At 39.9% G+C, this 17,142-nt stretch overlaps 1 protein-coding gene across 2 annotated transcripts in view; it reads left to right on the top strand.

Annotated features, from left to right (window-relative positions):
• The window catches only part of CENPF (centromere protein F), a 36,155-nt gene extending 23,351 nt beyond the window's left edge, over positions 1-12,804 (top strand). For both annotated transcript variants that reach the window (XM_069009547.1, XM_069009548.1), the window contains exons 13-20: positions 267-2,561; positions 3,119-3,259; positions 4,305-4,481; positions 5,226-5,387; positions 6,705-6,891; positions 7,581-8,054; positions 9,324-9,517; positions 12,056-12,804. In XM_069009547.1, coding sequence (XP_068865648.1) covers positions 267-2,561; positions 3,119-3,259; positions 4,305-4,481; positions 5,226-5,387; positions 6,705-6,891; positions 7,581-8,054; positions 9,324-9,517; positions 12,056-12,256 — 3,831 coding nt within the window. In that variant the 3' untranslated portion in view covers positions 12,257-12,804. The remainder of the gene's footprint in view (positions 1-266; positions 2,562-3,118; positions 3,260-4,304; positions 4,482-5,225; positions 5,388-6,704; positions 6,892-7,580; positions 8,055-9,323; positions 9,518-12,055) is intronic.
• The last annotated feature ends 4,338 nt before the right edge of the window (positions 12,805-17,142 follow it).

The following is a 17,142-nucleotide window of genomic DNA, read 5'->3' as shown; positions in this document are numbered from 1 at the left end:
TAGACTTCAGTAAATTTATCTGAAATTTCTCCCTCAATATCTTTAAAACCTTTTGGCTAAAGATGTGTGTATAAAGAAGTGTCAATCCTTTCTGTAAGAAAGGAAGCTCTGAAGTAGGGAGGGATGCTATCTCTTTTTTTTTTTTTTTTGCATAAGAGCAGGAGCTTTACTGGTTTAAGAGAACTTTTAAAACTTACCATGTTTTTTGTCATATGTATTCTTCCCCCTGATTTTTTTTTTAATTGATTGATTCTTATTCCTTGCAGAACATAGAACAAGGAAACAGTTCTTTTAAGTTGGGAGTGCCTGTTGAAAACTCAGGTCTGAAAAACAATAATCTTAAAATAATTCCCATTGAGGAAATGGCTGCAGGAGATGCCTTTGTGTGTGAAAATGAAACTGAGACTGCAGAAGCAAGATTAATGGAAGATTACACTGAGAATATTTCTGGAGAACATGAGTGTAGAAATATGTCAGGAAAAATAAGCAGTCCCTCAGACCATGCCAGTGCACGGTCATTTTCTAATAGTAGGGTTTTGAGTGCTGGGTATTTCTGTGAAAATCAAATAATTACTGAAATGCTTCAGGAGGAGGCAAAACAGCAGACAGCTGAAAATTTGAAGCTGATCTACGAGATAGAAAAAAACCCAAACCATGTTGATTTAAAGATAAAAGTAGAGCAATTAAATTCAGAGATGAACTTCCAGGAGGCACAAATAACTTCAAATAGCTCAGCTTTTGCAAAACTGGAGGAAGCTACTGTAGCTGCTAAGGAAGAAAACCATGACATAAAGGAAAACCACGCAACAGTTTCTGTCAATAAGCAGGACTTACCTCTTCAAGTAGTCTCATTAGAAAAAGAACCTGAGAACCTAAAGTCTGAGCTGGAGATATGTAAAGTTAGATCGTCTAACGCAGCAGACACGTTGAATGATGTAGAAATGGCCAAGAGAGATTGTCAGGAACAATTTCATGCAGCTGAAAATGAATGGGGGAGTCCAAAATCTGAGCAAGTTAATATTGAGAACCATGCCTTGTTTATAGAGCATGACATTGAAATGCTTCAGACAAAATGTCAGCAATTGGAAAGGGAGAGGGAAGTTAACCTGAAAACTATTTCTAGCTTTCAAGAGCACCTTGTTTTGGTCACAGCTGAGAGAAACTATATTGGCCAAGAGCTGCGTATTTTGTCTGAAAGCAAAAAAGAGATGGATCAAAAATATCAAAAGCTACAAGAACAATTAAAAGAGTTAGAGTTAGCTAAGATGGATTCTACTGAATTCATTAGAAGGTTAGAGGATGAAGTGAGGACACAAGCACATCTGCTTGAGGCTGCAAAATCTGATGCAAATCAATTATCCAATGAAAAAGACCATCTTCTTCAGAAGCTGCAAAGTTTAGGAAATGATGCTGTATCTTTCACCTTAGAAAAAGAAAAACTCCAGAATGAAGCAGCAGATTCAAAGAAAGAAAAAGAGCTGATTGCAAAAGAGCTGGAAACGATGCAGCATAAATTAAGTTCATCAGAAATGGAAAACTCAAAGCTTTCCAAATCTTTGGAAGGCTTGTTAATGGAAAAGGGAGAACTTGCTGCAAGACTCAGCGCAGCACAGAAAGAAGCAGACCAATTGCGATGTGGAATTGAGAAGCTGAAAGTAAAAATTGAGTCTGATGAGAAGAAAAAACGTCACATTGCTGAAAAGCTGAGAGACAATGAACGGAAAACTGACTCTCTCCAGGATAAAATAGAGAGACTTGAAAGGGAATTGGAGATGTCAGAGAAAAATCTGGAAGATACAATTATTGAGTTGGAGACTGCCAAGGCAGAGGCAGAAACATTAGCAGCGGAGATGGAAGATATGACTGAAAAGCTGAAATGTTCTAACTTACAAATTGATGTCCTCACCTCACAAAAAGAGTGTTTGGCTAAAGATTTAAAAGAAATGCAAGAAAGATTCCTTGAACTAGAGTCTTCAAATTTGACTACAGCAAAACAGTTGGAAGAAAAGGAGGAAGAAAAGGTACAAATCAAGAATGAGTTTGAAAATACTGTGGTATTACTAAAATCTGAGCTCAAAGATATGAGTAAGAAACTAGAGTTTTCATGCAAGGAGGAAGCAGATGCTAGAGCAAAAGAGCAAGTCTTGATTAATCAGGTGGCTCATCTTGAGCAAGATAAAATAATGGTATTACAGGAATGTCAGGAAATAAAAAATGAAAGCATCAAATTGGATCAAGCAAGGGAAGTACTTGTTCAAGAATTGATGGATTGTAAACAAAAACTCGATGAAAAGGTGCAGGAAAATTGCGCTCTTGAAAAGCAGGTGAAAGAAACAAAAGCACTATCTTTGCAGCTGACACATGTGCAGCATGAGCTTGAATGCTGGCACCAGGAAAAAGAGAGGCTGCAGAATCTGATTGCTGAGTCGAAGCTGAAGGAGCAACATTTTTCTGATGGTGAAACCTCTCTGGATATCCAGAATGTTCTGAAAATGTCTTATAAGGACCTTGAGAAGGAACTGGAATCTACACTTTGTGAAAAGAACACTCTATGTAAAAAGGTAATATCATTTCCATTAGGGTAGAGTTCCCTTTGTAGGAGTGAGGATAAAGTGTCCTCTGGGCTTACTACTTCCTTAATAAATTAAATGCTAAAATAATTTTAACCTCAGACTTTTGCAGGAAACATTCTATTTTTAAAATCACATTTTCCATGCAATCATGAATTTTCATTGAATTTACAGAGCTGGAAAGCCCGGCATTGTTTTGCATAGGATGAATGAGAAGGTAGCTTGAAAGTAGATATAGACATTTAAGCAATCAAAAATGCAGGAAAGTTTCCTCTTTCCTGTAGAAGAAAAGGAGGAGGAACAAATTGGTATTGGGTGATTGAGTTTTTGTATCAAGAATAAATACTTTGGAAGCTCAAAAGAAAGTGAAACAACAATAGTGCATTTGCCATGTGAAAACATCATTACCCTGTTATGACTCTTGCTTAAAACTTGACCAGCTATGGGAAAAAAATAACCCATCTTAAAAGCTGTTTGTTCCATTTAAGTAAAATCTTTGAAGGTCATGACTCATGTATTAAAAATAATTCTGGAAAATTTAATTTCAGGTAAATGAACTGGCTGAAAGTCAAACTGAGCTGCAAGTCAGGCTAGATAATACAGAACAGAAGTTTACCAAATTACAGGAAGAAAGAAATAAGCTTGCTGAAGAAATGCAATGTGTTCAAGAACATTCAGAAAAGAACAAAGTAAGTTACCCCATCTGCAGTATTTCTATGTTCAAGGCCAGATGCTCAAGTACAGTACATGTGTGGAGGCTGGTCAAGGGAGTCTGTGATAATATACAGTATTAGAGGTTCTTGCTTACAAATTTAAAAAAATCCAATGTTCTCTTCTGAGACAAAATGATCAGTTAATAGTTTTTTCCCTCTTCTTCCATCCTGTCTATGTTTTCTTGGCGTAGAGGCCACTGCTGGTTATCTAGACATTTTTCAGTGCTGAGAAATTCTCTACTACAGGCTTTCAATCATCAGACTGAGGAGATCAGATAAGGAATAAACCATTTTTTGAAACGACTTTCAGTGTTTCAGTAGTGCTAAAGTAGTTCAGGGCAAAGTCAAGGAAGAAACAATTTTAGAGCCTTTATTTTTAATTTGTTTGCATTTAATTCTTCAAGGCTATTTTATCATCTAGACAGCTTTAGGTCTTAATTGTGAACTGTATTATATCTTTAAACCAGTTTATGTGGTCGTCTGACCTACTAACATTATTTAGAAAATTTTATAACCAGGGGGTTGTTTCTATTGTGGCGTTGAGGATTTTGAGTGGGAGAAGAACAGAGATTTCCACAACTTTCAGAAATCCTAAATGGAAATACAGGCCAGCTGTCCAAAAAGTAGTTATGAAGGTGGATGAAAATGAAAATGCTTAGAAAGTTTTGTCATCTTAAAGAGGGTGGGGAAAGTGACCCTTAACCTCTCAAGTCACTCTCAGAGGGAACACTGTTTGTAGAGGTTAAGCTTTGATTTTGGCAGTGCTGCTTGATTTAACGGTGTTGGCAAACTTGCACTTGTTTTCTTTTAAGAAAACCTTCCTTTGCCTTCTGTCCTACCTTTTGTGTTCAGATGTTCCTTTCTTTGATTACAGTGTGTTTACCCACTGTTAAATATCTTTTTCCTATCAAGTTGTTTTTGGAAATTCAGAGATGCTTCAGATTTAAACAGTTGAATGGGTCAACTCTTTCTCCATTGAGATCATTCCAAATACCAACGAAGGTGCTATTACTGTTTACAGATTCAGCTGCAGCTAACAACGTCAGAAAAAAATGAACTGACCAGGAGTTTGGAGATGGTCCAGCATCAACTACAAGAAAAAGAAAGTGAAATTAAAAGACAAATATCAGAATACAAAGACAGACTACTTCAAGCAGAAAAAGAGCATCAGGATGCTCTGACAGAAGCAAACCGAAAGGTAAATCAGAAAATAGAAAGAGAAGTGCTGTGAGTTTTTAATTCAGTTCTCGTATTTTACAAAATTTTGCTGATACTATTACAAAAGAATTTCTTTGCTAACAATATTTCCAAAATCTACATACCTTAGAACTTAGTAAGTGTTAAATTAACCTTTTTCCATATAGCAAGCACCTAAAAGTGAATTTATCTCACAACTCAGTAAGCATTTAATCTATATAAAAATTCATTGGGACTATAACCTTGAAAATGGGGAAGCAAGAGTATATTTAATCCAGGAAATTGTTGTTTTGGTAGGAATAGGGAAGAAAATTTAACCACTTCAGGATATAAGGACAAATTTGTTGGAAATATATTTGTCAGATGGGCTATATGGAAAGAGCTATCAACTTCTCTGCAGAAATATCTGTGAACATTTACTTGAGGCCAGTAGAACACAGGCAAATAACTTACTATAATTGTTTCTTAATAGTTATCATTCTTGTTAATATAAAGTAGATATCAGAGCAAGTTATAGTAAAATATAAAGATTTTCTTATGACAGACTTCTTAGAGGCAAGATTCTAGTATTCAAAATATATACTTGAGACAAATTGCCCTTTCAGTTTTAAGCTCCTCAAACATAACATATTAAATTTGCTGTGGAATTCCTGTGGGTTTGTGATATGCTGTTAGGCACATTTTTAAAGTACAACTTGGTGTCCCTTTTATTATCATAGTAATTAGGCACATTTTCTTTCTCTAGAATGAAGTAGAATTTGAGGCCTGTCATGAGAAGATTAGTTCATTGGAGCACTTTGTCAGGTCACAAAAATTGGAAATTGAGCGTTTGAAGTCAAATAATGAACAGCTAAACAATTCCCTTAAAGAAGCTAATCAAGCCTTAGGAGAACTCCTAAAAACTAAGGTAAGAGAAACCCCTAAGCATGACCAATTTCATGAGATTCCAGACACTGTGTAGTAAAACAAACATAGTATTGGGAACTGGTGCTCCAGAACTTTGGCTTGACTTTGATACAGCTTTTGTTTAACTAAAGAGAACATAGAGCCTGGAGAAAACATTGTTACTATTGATTTACATTAGATAAATTCTGTGTGCCATGACTGAGATCGCCTAGAATTGGTTTCTGTGACCCTAAACACGGCAGTCTACAGTGTCTGCAGCTGAGCTAAAACGTGGCTGGAATTCACTCAAAGAGCCTTTGCAATGCCTCTATTTTCTGTTTGTGAATTACTTTGATGGTAAAATGTACCGTCACCTATCCTAAGCATTAGTCTTGATAGATTGCTCTTGATTCAGGTTTATCAATTCCATTTTATATGGCATTCTCATTACAGTTATTAACTAGTGTAATTCTCTGATAGAATTGTTCTCAGTGATGCTGGAATATGAGCTCCACATACTGTGAACTACTGACAACTGGGAACAGTTCTTCATGTTCTTGGTTTTCTTTCTAGTAGCAGAGGTGAAGCTTCACTGTCCATACAATTGAATTTCTGTACCAATAATCCCTGCATTTTTCTTGTTTTCTTGGTGGTTTTGGGTTTTTTGGGGTTTTTTTTGGGTTGATATTTGGCTGGGGTTTTTTTGGTCCTGCTTCAGTCTGTGCTTGATTTCTGGCTCCAACTCTGTACTCCCACTTCAGGAATAAGTGTCTCTCTAAGTGCACTCTTGAAGAAACACAGTCAATTCAATTTACTTACAAGTAAACACAGAGTTACAATACACTCATCTTGCTCAACAGTTCTTTATTCTTAGGGCCTTCCACTGTGGAGTTAATTTCTTTAATAAGAGCAGTCCTGTGGGATGTGTGCCAGTGACAGAAAACAGTACCCATGGTAGTGTGAATGTAGCAGACAAGGCTCTTAGCTGTGCTCATGGTGTGGTATTTGCACACAGGTTGGTACCAGACCGGTGGGATGATAAAAGTTTCAGGTTAGACATTGTGAAGAATTTCCTCACTGTAGGGAACAATGTTAAGTATTGGAAAGGGCTGCCCAGGGAAGTGGTGGAGTCACCATCACTGGAAGGGTTCAAGAAACAACTCAACGTGGCCCTTAGTGCTGTAGATTAGTTGATATGGTGGTGTTCCATCAAAGGTTAGACTCGATGATCTTGAAGGTCCTTTCCAACTTTAATGATTCTATTATTTCATTTGACATTATAATGTTTAAAAGGAGGAATTATGTTTCTGGTGAAATAACTAAATTTCTTACTTTTTAGGCTGATAATAGTAATGTTATAATTCAGCTGAAGAAGGAAAATGAATATGCCCACAGTCAAGTGCAGATGTGGACGAAATCCTGTAAGCAGTTGGAACAGGAAAAGGAAATGTTGCAGAAACAACTAGCTGAACATGATGAGCTGCTAAAGAAGGAAAATCTGACTGTGGCAAAGCATAATAAAGAAGGTAACTGAATCTAGATTATCTTAAAGCTTTCTTAGTGGTGCATTAGTCTGTAAAACTTTATTGTTCCCTAAAATGTCCACTTGCACATGCAGCTCTAGTACAGAGCATGATTCTTAACTAAGATAAAAAATTACAAATGCAAATGTCAAACATTTTCAAAATCTAGCTAATCTTTTTTTCTCTTAAAGTTATTGTCTCTCTTCTCAGAAACAGCACTAGGTTATGAATAAGTACATTAAATATTAGATTTTTGGTGTTAAAAGTGGCTTAAGGAAGAACAGAGATGTTTTCCTTATTAAGCAAGGTTTGTGTGCAGGTTCTTTTATCATTTTTCAGCAAGCTTTTCCCTCTGATTCTCATGCTTTGTTCTTTATATTTTAGCTCGTCTCATGAGATGCACTGTATTGCAAATGATACTTAAAGCAAGTTAAGGGTGCAAAGTGAGTGCTGAGAAGTTACAAAATGAGAGGGAAAATGTTTCCCCGTGCACTGGTCAAAGATTATTTTCAAAATTTGCATGTTCTCTATTTAATAGCGACATTACTATGTCTATCATATTACTGAGTTTGTTTTACAGTCATTTTTTTATAGTTAAACTGTTACAGAACATGTATAATTAAAAGATGTGTGACCATTGTATGCATAATTTTTATGTCAGTTATATAAATAATAATGTTTTTCCTTGAAAGATGCTGATGATAATTCCAGTACAGAAGAAATCAAGTTAAAATTGGAAGAATTACAGGAATCTACAGAACTGAAGACCAGAGAAGCAAATGAGAACTTGGAGAAATACTGCTCTTTAATTGTTAAATATCATAAACTAGAGGAAGCAAATGAGATGCTGAAAACACAAGTCAGTTTGTTGAGTACTCAGCTGAAACAGCAAACGAGTGATGCCGTCAGCACTCCTTTGCTGAATTCAGATAAGTCATTAACAGTGACCAAACAGTCTGTCAGAGAGAGAAGGTCAGATGGAGATACCACTAAACTTTCAAGTAAAAGGCAGAGATGTGAAGACAGCAGAAAAGACAATGGAGAACCAAGATCTCCTGCTCCTGAGACTTCATCGAAAAAGAAAAGGAAATGTGATATCTCTCAAAATCTCTGTCGGGAGAAGACTGACTGTGAGCTGGATGGGCTTCCAGAAATAGTGCAGAAAGGTATTTGTGTGTCTTGTGAAGGCAAATGTTTTCTGAGCACAGCAGGTGTGCTTTTCCTCTTTTTTTTTTGCTGAAGTGCTTTCACTCTGATGAGTTGGTGATTATGCAAACAGTTTTGGTGACCGTGATGGAAGGTGAAAGTAGTCAATGAGAGATGTGGCAGTTGGTGGCAAGTTAGCTTTTGTGGAGCTCTGTTGTTAGACCAGCAGAACGCATTTCTGTTGGATTAGTAAGTCCCTTTCTGCTAAGAGTTAAATGGTTGTGCCAGTCTCCTGTGCTCCCATCACCTTACTCACAGGTGTAGTGTGTAGTGAGGTGACTGGAGACCAGAAACTGGGGAGGACTGGTGTCTGGAGAGAAGCCCAGGTGTGTTCCCCAAGTGTTTTCTTATTTGTGTGCTTTTATTTCTTTCAATACCAGTAATTAAAAGTGTGTTAATTTGCAAAACATGAAATCAGATAAATTCCCTGAGTTGAAACTGTCTTGCCCACAGCAGTAATACATTAACATCTCCATGAGAGTTCACTTTCCATCTGCTATGAATGCCATGAAATTAGGTAGCCTGGTGTTCCATATAAGGGTTTACTGCAGCAGAGAGTAACTGAGAAGACTGCACAAATCAGGGCTTGAAAAATACATTGTATGTTCAACTACCTATTAAATAGTGCTTTATAATTAATGTAATTACCATCATTAAAGGACAAACCATAGAGATACTGAATTGCCTCAACTTTGGTTACTCCCAGAAGTCAGAATTTCTAAGGCTAAACATTATTTGCATTTCACTTTCTTACCAGCGTTACTATTTTTCTGAAAACAGACCTGTTCTGAGGATGTATGTGCCACACATCATATTTGACTTTTACGCTAGATAGAGAAATAACAGACAATCTGTAACACAGTAGTTCTATGCAGAGAAAAGTATTAAAAATCAAGAGCATTATGTCACATTATCATGAATTAACCATTAATGGTTTTCAGTTTGAAATTACACTCCACATAATAATGTGAAGAAAAAGACCAAACACTCGTTCGAATTTTTTTCTGTAGAATTGCTCTTGTAATTCAGTGGTTGTTCTGTGATAGCCGAGTTTTGCATTTGAATTTTGGAATGCACAAGATCTATTCAGCAATCTCTTTGTTCCATTTTCTCCAATGGAACAAATGATTTATTTCAGTCAGCTATTTTACTCTATTGTGGAAAAAGAAATCCACTTGAGCAAGTGAGATTGCTTTAGCTGGTTTTTATAGAAGCTGTTTATTTTTCAGGGTTTGCTGACATCCCCACTGGCAAGGTCAGCCCTTACATTCTACGTAGAACAACACTGCACCTCAGATCCAGTCCCAATCTGGCCTCCTCAAGTGAGAAGAGGCCTTTGCCTACACAGGACTCACAGAAGTGCAGGCCAGACCATCGTGGTGAGTGCTGTTGTTCGACACCTGGTGGCAGCAAACCACAAAAGGTAACTTGGAAAAATTTTTATCTGGGTATGAAAGTCGTGGGGAAGACTTAATGCATTCACTAAATGTATTCATCTTGCCAAGTCATTTGAGGACATATCATTCTTTACGTTCCTCAAAAACACAGTGGAGAGAAGATCATAAATACCAAATAACTAAAACATGACATAGGTCTTGACCATAGTAGCAATCTGCAAATTGTTCATGTGCTGTTATTTGTGACCTCATAGGAACAACCAGTGAGAAATGTAAATTCAATACAGGTGTATTTTCCATTTCTTATAATGGATATTAAAGAGCAGATATTCTTTATACTGTGGTTTCTTAGGTTGCAGAGAAAGTAACCACCAAAAGGATTAACCTAAACTTCAGTTTGAGCTTGAAGTTTTCTGCAAACAGCTTTTCTTGGAATTTATAGAATAACTACAGATATTTGAGAGGCTATTAAACATGTAAATAGGGAACATCTGGATGATAAAGAATGGGTTGTGTTTGGAAGGGGCCTTAAGATCAGTTAATTCCAGCCTCCTTGCCGCGGATAGGGACACCTTCCACTAGACCAGCTTGCTCATGCTTACCAGACTTTGATGTCATCAAAACAAGTAAATACTACACAGTTATGTTTTGAAGTGGATTGCTATTAAAAAAAGTTTAGTAACTGAGGTTTACATTAACTTTGTGTTTTCAGTAATAGACACCTTGCTGAATGATTCACAGTACATCAGAGTAACATGTTCTAAGATGATGCAAATGCTTTGCAGGTTATAGAAAATTGTTCCAAATTTAGGACAGAAATAAACCTTTTGTTGTCCAAAACCTCCTCCAAAGTTTGTAACCATGTTATCTCAAGTTGAGTAGTAAGACAATAGTTATTGATAGCTCTTTGTGTGAGGGCTGCACAGAAATATGTCAGTAGATAAGTAGATAAAATCCTTCCAGTTTGGCAGGTTACACAAAAGCATTCTCTTGACAATCAGCGAAATCTTGCACATAGCTTTTTGGGGTTTTCCTTTATTTTTTCTTTCCTTTTTTTTTTAATCCAGTTATTTTGTATTTGCACATAAAGTATTTTGGCAAGATACCACAAGTAAGTAAAGGCAAGTGCCGCATAGTTAATGAAGGTACAGCTTTTGAGGCCAGAAAGCACCATTGGGAAGACGGATCAGAGCCATAATTTGTTTGGAGCTACAGCAACAGGAAATGTGTGTTTTGTAGTGAGAGTGAGTCCACTGAATTTGTGTATGTTGTTTCAAGGGGTAATTACCCCACTTGCCAAGAGTTGCTGCTTCTTACAGACAGTGCCTGGAGGTCTGTGTTTTGTTACTGTTTCATTAAGTGATGCCAATAAATTTCATTATACTCCTTTATGTCTGTTTCCCTATAACCTTAGAAACAAGTGATGCTGCTCGTAAAGAATCTGAGTAGTGCAAAAAAGAAAGGAAGCCTCGGTCACAGAAAGTTGTGTAGTAATGACCTGCCAGAGTGGTGTAAGCTTGTAGACTCTTGCTGACCATAGTCAAGGTTATAGCAAGTAACAAGTAATCAGTAATAATTTTTTTCTAATTTTACTGGGGGAGGGATTTCCCCAACATTCCTCCTTTTTTCTCTAAGTTTGTATTGTCTAGGTCCAAGGACAGGCTACTCCTCACCTTCCACTAGATCGCAGTAATTAAGATTTCGTTGTTGGTTTTGTTTCCCCCCAAGTGTAAATATGCAAAAGTCATCAGCTCCAGGAATTAGTGCCCTTCTCTCTTGGACACTGCTGGATATGTGTGTTGGTTTTATTTCAAGATGATGTACATTTGGGAATTTCTGGAGGAATTGCTCGTATTGTTTCACCATTTGTTGAAACCATCAAAAAGTGTTGTTTCATGCTTTATATTAATACAGTAAATGGTGTGTTTTGTTTTAAAACTGAAATAAGCCTTGTTTCCTTCTCTTTGACAGATACTTGTCTGTACTTTATTTCAAATACTCTTTCAAACTCCTCATACTCTTGCAAATTTCTCAAGGTGTTTAAAATGTGCCTGTCATGTTCATATGCAAATTTATTCACTTTTTAATGTGAATTTAATGTAGAATTTAAATTGAGTGCTTTGGCTGCACATCGGTCAAAATGTGAAAGCAGTGGTTTCTGTCCAGATGTCAGCAAAAAAAGTGACACCTATGCTTTATGTTTGCAGAATATGTACAGAAAAAATTAAATACAACTCTTGGTACACACTACCAGGTACTTTAGTAAACAGCTTAAGAGTACTGCCTGTTCCTTGTGTAGCTTTTTTCTGTTCCTGGCAGTAGCTTGCCAGCAGTGTAGCAGATATTTCATCTCAGACCACAACAAAGCAAGAGTTATCAAGCCTCATTGTGTTGTGTATTCAGAGTGATAAGTGCCTTAAAAGTATTTTTTTCTGTTTTCAGTATGTCTGGTTTTTGTAAATTCCCAATATTTAGTCTTTTGCAGCAAGTCTTTTGACCCAAGGCAGAAAGCATATATGGTTTTCCATTACCAGTAAACAAGGATGTTTTTGTTTGTGTTACAGGAAAATGGTGAGCAGCAGTCCCAAGCTTTTCCACTGATGAGTTCTACATCAAGGTCACCTCTTTGCCTGCATAAACAATCTCCGAAACCTCTCTCTGATAATACCAGGGAGAGCCGTATGATGCACAAAACAAAAAATTCCCTAAATGAACAAGGATTATCTGAGCAAGATGAGCAAAAAGAAAATTGTAAAGTGCAGTAAATCTGACTTAGTCACAACTCAGAATAACTGGTGATCAAAACCCGTTTGTAAAATAAGTATCAGAACCATATGGAGGGCACCATTTTCTCTTCTCCAATGAGTAATGATATATGGTTTCTGCAGAGCTTGTTTGTGAATATTTACTAATACCAATAGTCACTCAAATTTGTGAGATAATAGTGAACAGATATAATTGATCTTATAGAATCACAGAATCAATTAGGTTGGAAAAAACCTTTGAGATCATTGAATCCAACCTATGACCTAACACCACTTTGTCAACCAGACCATGGCACTGAGTGCCACATCCAGTCTTTTCTTAAGCACCTCCAGAGATGGTGACTCCACCACCTCCCAGGGCAGCCCACTCCAATGACCAATCAGTCTTTCTGTGAAGAATTTCTTCCTAATGTTCAGCCTAAACCTCCCCTGGTGCAGCTTGAGTCTGTGTTCTCTTGTCCTGTTACTTGTTAGCTGGGAGAAGAAACTGACCCCCACCTGGCTACAACCTACTTTTAGATGTAATTGTAGAATTATGATTGTAGAATTTTCTGTAAATACTTTATAAATCTGTTAAAAAAATAAACTATAGAAAAAGTGCCCACATGTTGCCATGTAGTTAATTGTTGTCATTTTAAATGTGTACCAATCATTGATTTACAAATGGAAAATAAACTCACCTAAGTATATAAAAATACTAGTTTGCAGGAAAAATGTGGCAAACACTATTGGATGATTCAAAAGGAAGCAGTGGTTTAGGTACTAGGTGCAAGACAAAAAATATAGAACCAGCTAGAACGTCAATCCAGTGCACAGGGCTCTCTCTTTCTCATTCCCTTCTTCCTGCTTTTTCGCTTTTCTCGTTCCTTACTCTCTCTTTCTCGTTCCCTTCCTCCCCCTTTTTCCCTTCACTCCTTCGTTGCGCTCTTTTTCTCGTTCCCTTCTTCCCCGTTTTCCCCCCGCACTCGTTCGTTGCGCTCTTTTTCTCGTTCCCTTCTGTAGTGGTTTGGTCCAAAATACTCATTACTGTTTATCTTCTGTGAGATAAGAATTAGCAGAAACGCAAAGCAGGCACTAAACTTGAAAGAATATAAAGAAGGTTATTAGCAGACCTAAAAGAAGGAAAAAAAAATTATACCACCTTCAGAACTCTCCTCCTTCCCCCCACCTTCCTTTCTTCTCCCACTGACAATGTAAAGACAACCCCTAAGATGTTCAGTCTGTTTACCACTTCCATAATGACCTTGTTCAGTCCATTTAGAAAGAGAAGTCTCTTCTTGCTCGTGCTATGAAAACAGTATCACACCGAGACAGCCACCCACTTCCAAATATTGTTCAGTCCATTTAGAAAGAGGAGTCTCTCTCCTCGCGATGTGAGTCCCTTCCCCCGACTTGCAGCTTTTCCCGCAACTGCTTCCGAGGGTCCACTCTTGAAGTTTTTTGGGGTACAATTTTAAGGTTGAGCCATTCAGAAACAAAAACAGAGGCCCTTCTCCTTCCCTGGGAGCAAAGGGTCTTCAACATCTTCATCGTTAGGGCTATCTCTGGGAGCATCTGTAGGAACTGATGTTTTCTCCTTTCCCATTTGGAGCAAAAGTCCTCATCTGGTTCATCTCTCCCTGTCCAAACTTCTCATGAAATTACAGCTGTGTCAGCATCTGCCTATTGCTTACGAGTTCAACACTCCACCCCCCAGATCTTCATGAAATTACAACGGGATACTCTGATATATCATAGCTTCACAACAGAATTTCAGCTTTAAGCATCTCCTCTCTCTCTTCCCTCAGATTTTCAACTCTTCAGAGCACTAAAAGGGTTAATCTCACCTCGGCCTTGCAGCTTTGCAGCTGGAATGTTGAATTTTTCTTATTGCGGTGGAGAGGGGGGAGAGCCAAGCCGCTCCGGCTGCCCACGGCAGGGCTGGGGGGGGGTTCCACGGCTGGAACAGGCCCATGGCTCCAGGCTGGCCGTGGTCCGGCCTGGCCTGGCCCGAGCAGGGCCTGGCCGGGCCCGCTGGCCCCCGCACGGGGCCTGCAGCCACCTGTCCCAGCAGCGGAAACAAGAGAAAGCTTGGGGGGGAGTTTGTCTGTTCTTAAGTGTGGATCACAGAGGCGGTCACAACTTTAAGTGGCTTAAAGAATTGTCCATATTCAAACTGGCCAGCTGATAGCTTCTGTCAGGTCCCAGAGGAAGCTGTAAGCACCCCTTAGCAAGGACATCGCTTCCAGGACTATGCTTGCTAACCTATGACACCTTCTTCGCGCTTTCTCCCCCGAACTCGTTTGTTGAGCTCTTTCTCTCGTTCCTTTCGTCCCCGATTTTTCCTCACACTCGTTTCTTGTGCTATTTTTCTCGTTATCTTCTTCCCCGTTTTTCTCAAGCACTCGTTCGTTGCGCTCTTTTGGTCGTTCCCTTCATCTGCCTTTCCCCCGCACTCGTTCCTTGTGCTATTTTTCTCATTCCCTTCTTTCCGATTTTCTCCTGCACTCGTTCCTTGCACTCTTTTTCTCGTTCCCTTCTCCTTTTTTCCCGTTCTCGTTCGTTGCGCTCTTTTTCTCGTTCCCTTCTTCCCGCTTTTCCCCTGCACTCGTTCGTTGCACGCTTTTTCTCGTTCCCTTCTTCCCGCTTTTTCCCTGCACTCGTTCGTTGCACGCTTTTTCTCGTTCCCTTCTTCCCGCTTTTTCCCTGCACTCGTTCGTTGCACGCTTTTTCTCGTTCCCTTCTTCCCGCTTTTTCCCTGCACTCGTTCGTTGCACGCTTTTTCTCGTTCCCTTCTTCCCGCTTTTCCCCTGCACTCGTTCGTTGCACGCTTTTTCTCGTTCCCTTCTTCCCGCTTTTATTTTGCACTCGTTCGTTGCACGCTTTTTCTTGTTCCCTTCTTCCCGCTTTTCCCCTGCACTCGTTCGTTGCACGCTTTTTCTCGTTCCCTTCTTCCCGCTTTTATTTTGCACTCGTTCGTTGCACGCTTTTTCTCGTTCCCTTCTTCCCGCTTTTTCCCTGCACTCGTTCGTTGCACGCTTTTTCTCGTTCCCTTCTTCCCGCTTTTTCCCTGCACTCGTTCGTTGCACGCTTTTTCTCGTTCCTTCTTCCAGCTTTTTCCCTGCACTCGTTCGTTGCACGCTTTTCCTCGTTCCCTTCTTCCCGCTTTTATTTTGCACTTGTTCGTCGCACGCTTTTTCTCGTTCCCTTCTTCCCGCTTTTCCCCTGCACTCGTTCGTTGCACGCTTTTTCTCGTTCCCTTCTTCCTGCTTTTTCCCTGCACTCGTTCGTTGCACGCTTTTTCTCGTTCCCTTCTTCCCGCTTTTTCCCTGCACTCTATCGTTGCACGCTTTTTCTCGTTCCCTTCTTCCCGCTTTTTCCCTGCACTCGTTCGTTGCACGCTTTTTCTCGTTGCCTTCTTCCCGCTTTTCCCCTGCACTCGTTCGTTGCACGCTTTTTCTCGTTCCCTTCTGCCCGCTTTTTCCCTGCACTCGTTCGTTGCACGCTTTTTCTCGTTCCCTTCTTCCCGCTTTTATTTTGCACTCGTTCGTTGCACGCTTTTTCTCGTTCACTTCTTCCCGCTTTTCCCCTGCACTCGTTCGTTGCACGCTTTTTCTCGTTCCCTTCTTCCCGCTTTTTCCCTGCACTCGTTCGTTGCACGCTTTTTCTCGTTCCCTTCTTCCCGCTTTTTTCCTGCACTCGTTCGTTGCACGCTTTTTCTCGTTCCCTTCTTCCCGCTTTTTCCCTGCACTCGTTCGTCGCACGCTTTTTCTCGTTCCCTTCTTCCCGCTTTTCCCCTGCACTCGTTCGTTGCACGCTTTTTCTCGTTCCCTTCTTCCCGCTTTTTCCCTGCACTCGTTCGTCGCACGCTTTTTCTCGTTCCCTTCTTCCCGCTTTTTCCCTGCACTCGTTCGTTGCACGCTTTTTCTCGTTCCCTTCTTCCCGCTTTTCCCCTGCACTCGTTCGTTGCACGCTTTTTCTCATTCCCTTCTTCCCGCTTTTTTCCTGCACTCGTTCGTTGCACGCTTTTTCTCGTTCCCTTCTTCCCGCTTTTCCCTGCACTCGTTCGTTGCACGCTTTTTCTCGTTCCCTTCTTCCCGCTTTTATTTTGCACTCGTTCGTTGCACGCTTTTTCTCGTTCCCTTCTTCCCGCTTTTCCCTGCACTCGTTCGTTGCACGCTTTTTCTCGTTCCCTTCTTCCCGCTTTTTTCCTGCACTCGTTCGTTGCACGCTTTTTCTCGTTCCCTTCTTCCCGCTTTTTCCCTGCACTCGTTCGTCGCACGCTTTTTCTCGTTCCCTTCTTCCCGCTTTTCCCCTGCACTCGTTCGTTGCACGCTTTATCTCGTTCACTTCTTCCCGCTTTTCCCCTGCGCTCGTTCGTTGCACGCTTTTTCTCGTTCCCTTCTTCCTGCTTTTTCCCTGCACTCGTTCGTTGCACACTTTTTCTCGTTCCCTTCTTCCCGCTTTTATTTTGCACTCGTTCGTTGCACGCTTTTTCTCGTTCCCTTCTTCCCGCTTTTCCCCTGCACTCGTTCGTCGCACGCTTTTTCTCGTTCCCTTCTTCCCGCTTTTTCCCTGCACTCGTTCGTCGCACGCTTTTTCTCGTTCCCTTCTTCCCGCTTTTTCCCTGCACTCGTTCGTTGCACGCTTTTTCTCGTTCCCTTCTTCTCGATTTTATTTTGCACTCGTTCGTTGCACGCTTTTTCTCGTTCCCTTCTTCCCGCTTTTCCCCTGCACTCGTTCGTTGCACGCTTTTTCTCGTTCCCTTCTTCTCGATTTTATTTTGCACTCGTTCGTTGCGCGCTTTTTCTCGTTCCCTTCTTCCCGCTTTTTCCCTGCACTCGTTTGTTGCACGCTTTTTCTCGTTCCCTTCTTCCCGCTTTTTCCCTGCACTCGTTCGTTGCACG

Source organism: Aphelocoma coerulescens, chromosome 3, assembly GCF_041296385.1.
Source record: "Aphelocoma coerulescens isolate FSJ_1873_10779 chromosome 3, UR_Acoe_1.0, whole genome shotgun sequence".
Taxonomy (NCBI): domain Eukaryota; kingdom Metazoa; phylum Chordata; class Aves; order Passeriformes; family Corvidae; genus Aphelocoma; species Aphelocoma coerulescens.
The sequence above is the reverse complement of the archived record's forward strand: the minus strand, read 5'-3'. Positions and strand labels throughout refer to the sequence as shown.